This window comes from Crinia signifera, chromosome 2, assembly GCF_055691185.1.
Source record: "Crinia signifera chromosome 2, ASM5569118v1, whole genome shotgun sequence".
Lineage (NCBI taxonomy): Eukaryota > Metazoa > Chordata > Amphibia > Anura > Myobatrachidae > Crinia > Crinia signifera.
The window spans coordinates 138,765,261-138,771,260 of record NC_139218.1 but is presented as its reverse complement, the minus strand read 5'-3'; the positions used below and the strand labels follow the sequence as shown (position 1 = coordinate 138,771,260).

The window sequence follows — 6,000 nt, the reverse complement described above, 5'->3', positions numbered from 1 at the left end:
GGGTGGACCCAGGAAACACATACAAATGCCCCCTTGCCAACTACGTCTCGCCCCACTTCCCCTGTGCGAACGGCACAGCAACTATGCAAGTCACCAAAGGTGCCCACACAGAAGCCTTGCACAAGTGCATAGGAGTATATGCGCAGTGCAATAACATCGGCCCCCGTTGCAAATTTGCCGGTGACCGAGCCAACCAAAATGAATGCCAACATGTGTTTTGCTTTTTATGGACACATGGTAATTCAATTACATTGAAATTCATTAAATTTGCTGTTGGAACATGCAGTGTCCACCACCTCAAAATAAGTGGGAGAGGTAAATGCTAAATTATGTTACATGAATAAAAAAATAAGTATATTGCAGTGGTACTGATTCCTAGGTATCACACAACATTCTTTATGTTGTTGCATCTGCTAAATTTATTTCCAAAAGTGAACAAATTATCTGTATGAACACCAGCACTCCAAAACAAATTTACATTACAGCGATTTAGGTCATAAATAATTCCTTAGCATTGCGGGTGCTTTCATGTAAAAGGCACAAATGTCTATACTTTACAGCTATGCTGTATTTGTCCATAAAAAGAACTGCTTCACTGATATTTCTTCTAGAAAGTCCTATTGTAGATAAGGCTTTCCAACTATTTCAAAAAGTATAGCAAATCTGTATTTTATATATTCACACTTTTCGAACACTGTGCGGATCAGTCCATGCCCATTGGTGTTGCACACTCTACATCTCTGGATTTGGAGTTGGCTAGTTCACGACGAATCTCATTTGAGATCGGTGGGTGAGTGTGGACTCGCAGCAGCTCAAGTAACGCTTCTTTCTGCTCTGATGACATATCTTCCTTATATCGCTGGCAAAGAGTAAGAAGGCTTTGATGCCAAAGCACTGGGAGCTCTCTATGGTCTGAGCGGAATGCCAGGAAGTGGAAAATAAGAGCGTCAAGCACCCGGAAGGGAAGAGCATACTTCTTATCTATCAGCAGCCTGAGGAAGATACTGTTGGCTCCGTTATATTCCATCTCCGCAATCTTCAGCATAGCAGCACTAGCATAAAGGAAAGATAGAGGTGAAAAAAGAACAAATGTTAAGCATTGGATAACTTTTCTATAAAACTGCAACGTTGACTAAAATTTATAGATGGTGCTCATCACCTTTCAATATATATTGGCACCTTTTGATCCCTCTCCACTGTTGAAATGATCAGATAAGCAGTCATATGTTTTTTAGGTACTTATGTAGTATCTGGGCTGCCGATTTTGTGATTGTATGCCTTACCTTAAGGCATACAATCAGATGCGATGCAATGCGATTTTGCATAGGATTCAATGTTAAGAAGGTCCTGTTCATTTCCCCACTATCCAAGTGGGCATAGAGTTGATTTTATATAGCGTGGCGAGCGCAGCGAGCCACCGAGCCCGAAGCGTGGCGAGCGGACGCATATTTCTTAAAAAGTATTCTGTCCCCCCTCGCGGGGCTCGCTACGCTCGCCACAGGTTTATATCCAACTCCATGCCCACTTGGATAGTGGGGAAAGAAAAAGGACCCCTTTTTCCCATTGAATTCTATGTTAAAATGGACTCAGACCATTTTAACATTGAATCCTATGGAAAAATCTTGACCATCGCATCGCATACGATTTGGTCGCATGCGATGCGATCCGATTTCTAAATCGGACGCCCAGATACTACATAAGTACCGTTTTTTACATTTAGTTTAATATATATGTTGAAGCAATATCACACTATTATATTTCTTCCCTGCCTGGGAGCTTTTTGATTTTAATGTTTACTTTTTGGACCTTTTGAGGAGTTCTTATATTATATAACCCCCCCCCCCCCAAAAAAAAAAAAAGAAGAAGAAGGGAGTTAATACTTTTTAAAATACTCACTTGGTTGATAATGCTTTGATGGTTTATATATTATAATATTGGGTCCATTCTATTTAACCACAAGATGGTAGTCGAGTCTCCTGTGAGATACAAAGCACTGACATATACAGTACTATGCTAAAGCACTAAACGTCAATTTTAAGAACAGCGCATAACTGATACATCCTCCCCTATCTGTTTCTGTGACATACTATTGATGAGCTCGTCGGTCGATGAGCCCAAAGTTTTTGTGAGGACAGGATCGTATACTACAGTTTTTTCATCTAACATCGGGTTCGCACATGAATATTTACTAAAAGGAATATCACTGTTGAGAGACTTATCTGTACTCGCGCCTGCAGTGTTCAGGAAAACGAGTGTCCCATCACTAATGGAAATTTGACGTTGCCCTGTTTGAGAATTTTTACGCAGCCACCATGTTTTAGGAGTGTTCTGTTTTAATGTTTCCTGTCATTTTAAACATAAAAAGGTATAGAAGGTTGCACCCCATTGCACATACACACAATATTTTGAAAAAAAGGTGCACTCACCAGGGGCTTGTCAAAAATAATTAGTTTTTAATGCATCATCTGAACACTCATTTGGAGAGCTGCTAAATTGGGGCATAAGCAAGTCAATAAATTATTCTTGGAAGGTGGCTGTACTCTTATGCTGCCCATACATACACGCTGCTATGTGTGCTGTTCCGATGTGTGCTTTGAGGTGCGCGCTCCCGCAGCACCTCATTAGGTTTCATCACATTGCATGCACAACGCATGCACAGCAATGCAATGCAATGCGATCCCTGCTAGTACAGCACGGAAACACACCCTTTAAAACGTAAAAGCTCCGCATTGTGATCCACCAATAAACACATTTGAAAAGTAAAAGCTCCACTTGAAACTGCACTAAACGAACATGTATTGTTCCTCTTCACACATACAAAAGTGAATCCAAGTAAAACCACTTATCCAGTTGATCTCTAGGGGTGGTATTCACTTGTTTATTTTTACCAACATTTCAGCTGGCTATACCTGGGGGTGGTGAGCTGAAATGTGCAAATGCAGGGCTAAACCTGGACATAGTGAGCGTGATAAGCGCATAGAAATAGATCAATTGAATATCGTCTCAAAATCTCCAATCACTTTAAACGGGAGATTGGGTGCAATATAGCAATTAAATGCCACCCTATAGGGTAAATTTACTAAGATGGGACTTCTATTTGAGATGGGGTGTTACTATGGGCAACCAATCAATCCACATTTTATTTAGCACATTCTAGAAGATAATAGATAGAATCTGATTGGTTAAATCCAGCAGGTACCTGGAGTGAAGAACCGGGATCGAGCACTTAGTCAGGATACTTCCAATGATAACAGCCTCCCTTAGGGTGCAGGTCCCAGACTCACAGAGGGGAATGAGGATACCTAGGAAGAAAGATGCAGAGCTGTAACCCACTGTGGTAAGCTCACAGACACTGGTGCTATTAGCACTCAAGTTCATACATTTGTTCTACTTTATTTTCCACAGAAAGAATAATTTGTGAAAACCAAAAAATCACGAGCACACAGAACTTCATTATGTGCACATACCCACACATTTCAATAGGCATGCCATCACGATACCTGGAAACGCCCTTTCAAATCAAGACCTACCTATACAGTTTTACAGATACTTTAAATCCCTCCTGCAATGAACTAAATGGGAAACAATTCAACATTCCTATGCAAGGTCCCACTCTTTATATGTGACACCTACATGCAAACATGCCAGCAGGATTAGAATTCGGATCCAACATGTGGTCTATGGTGACCCTAACTGTTGAGAGTAAGCATATTGTGAATGAACTTGCTCATTGAGTCCAGTGGGTTGTCAGATGTTTCCCTGCTTGGAATGGACATTTTGACATGGGCGAATGATTGGGATGCATTATTTAAGCTATAGAGCTACTGATAACATTTGGGAAATTCAAAAAGGGGATGACAATTGTGGAAAATATGGAAGGTTCTAATCACCTTACTAGAGTCATATGAGGAGGTGAATTTGGTTAAAATAAATGGTAGACTGGTACGTAGGATATTTGAATATTGTGAGATAAAAGAAAAATGACTGGGGGGATTATTCTGGTTGATTCGCAAAGCTGCGATTTTGCAGCCTCGCGAGTCCACCAAACCCCGCCGGGCGAATGGACGCCCACCTGCCGCCCCCTCCAAGTGCGGGTTCGCCCGCACAGGCTGTGAATGGATGTTTTGCATAAACATCCATTCGCATGCCTCGGGTAACCGCCCACATCTTTCGATGGTCGGAGACCATTGAATGATGTGTTGCGCGCACGCATATATAAGTAACTTAAGGGATTCGGTATGAAATCCCGACGGTTAAAATCCCAACAGGGTCAAAATCCCGACAAGGACAAAATCCCGACAAATAGAATGTACAGGTGAAACAGTCAACATGACTTTCCGTCAACAGGTGACAGGTGTCAACAGTTCCGTCAAAACTCATGTCGACCTTGCGACCTGTCGACGGAAAGTCATGTTGACTGTTTCACATGTACATTCTATTTGTCGGTATTTTGACCCTGTCAGGATTTTAAATGTCGGGATTTTGTCCTTGTCGGTATTACCGTCTTTCCCCGATAATAAGACACTGTCTTATTTATTTTTTTCCCTCAAAAAAGACCATAGGTCTTATTTTCGGGGGAGGGCTTATTTTATTCCCCACTGCGCCTTTAAAACATTCCACACTGCGCCTTTATGAAATGCCCCCCAAATGATCCATAATTTATGGTAATGTGCCGGTATTTTACATGCCCCCACCTGTTTAACTTGATGTCCGTTGATGGCGCTGTGTGGTGAGCAGCAGCCAGCCAGTTCAGCCGCGTGATGTGCGCGGCGCGATGTGCGCGGCGTGACGTCACGCCGCGCCTACCGCAATGCATCCCTGGGAACGGGAGCTGCGGTGCTGCTGGTGAGTAAGAGGAGGTGAGCGGAGGTCAGCGGGGGTCAGCGGGAGTCAGCGGGGGCTGAGCGGAGACTGCACATATGGTGCACATACAATAACATTGGGAAAATGGTAGGGCTTAATTTCGGGGGAGGGCTTATTTTGGACCAGCGTCCAAAATCTGGGGTAGGGCTTATTATCGGGGTAGGTCTAATTATCGGGGAAAGACGGTATGACCCATTCGGGATTTTGACTGCATCCCAACTTAAGTTACTTACATATGCATGCACGCTGGCGCCATATCCGGTGATGTCAGCTACCAGCCCCCCCCCCCGCACCAGCGTCACCGCCTCATTACCATGAGAATGCCCAGAGTTCTCATGGGAAAGCCCATGGAATGCTGGGCGTTGCCATATGGTAATGGGGCAGCCCAGCGCCCCCCGTCATGGGTCCGTGCACTCGGCGAACCGAAAGTTTGCTGTGGGAGCACGCACAATACCTCTGCACATGCGCAGACACGCAACATCGGTCCTGCATGCGGATGCACGCAGGACCAAATAAACGTGAATAACCCCCTATGTTTTGAGAAATTATTTTGTTTTTTAAAATGGGTTCATGGCAGATGCATTCATGTCTGTGAATGTACAGTTGAGATAACAGTGGACCGCTGCCTATTTCAACTGGCATTACAGGAATAATGTAACGAATCAAAGGTCCTCTGACGGAACATTGGACATTTGGTGTGTACAAGTGACATACACCGAAGTGCCAACATGGGATAGGTGTCTGGTATACTATAGAACCTGATGTAGCCTGGTAAAGTGCACGGACACGACATAGCACCAACTTAACTGGTGGATGGAAGAGCTCCCGGAAGTGTTTGTCCCATGCTCTCTGGATATCTTCTTACAGCTCCCTGATATTACAGGATCTAGCGTGCAAATGGACCTCTCTACCACATGCCATAAACGCTTAATTGGAAACTGGAAAACTTGAGCCATCAGGCCACCCCACCAATGTCTGGTGTTATAGTGTTAACAGGGGTCGTGTGCTCCTATACCCCATGGAATCTAAAGATCGCTGCACTGTCTAGCCGGATATGCATCTGGTACCTCCTGCACCGAATCTGGATGTGATTTGAACTAGTTTTGCTTCTAGTGCTATCTGTCACATAGATAGCGC

At 43.7% G+C, this 6,000-nt stretch overlaps 1 protein-coding gene across 1 annotated transcript in view; it reads right to left on the bottom strand.

Annotated features, from left to right (window-relative positions):
• Nucleotides 1–27: 27 nt before the first annotated feature.
• The window catches only part of BYSL (bystin like), an 11,799-nt gene continuing 5,826 nt past the window's right edge, over nucleotides 28–6,000 (bottom strand). The window contains exons 6-7 of the mRNA XM_083172973.1: nucleotides 3,200–3,302; nucleotides 28–1,052 (exon numbers count right to left, since the gene is read on the bottom strand). Coding sequence (XP_083029099.1) covers nucleotides 704–1,052; nucleotides 3,200–3,302 — 452 coding nt within the window. The 3' untranslated portion in view covers nucleotides 28–703. The remainder of the gene's footprint in view (nucleotides 1,053–3,199; nucleotides 3,303–6,000) is intronic.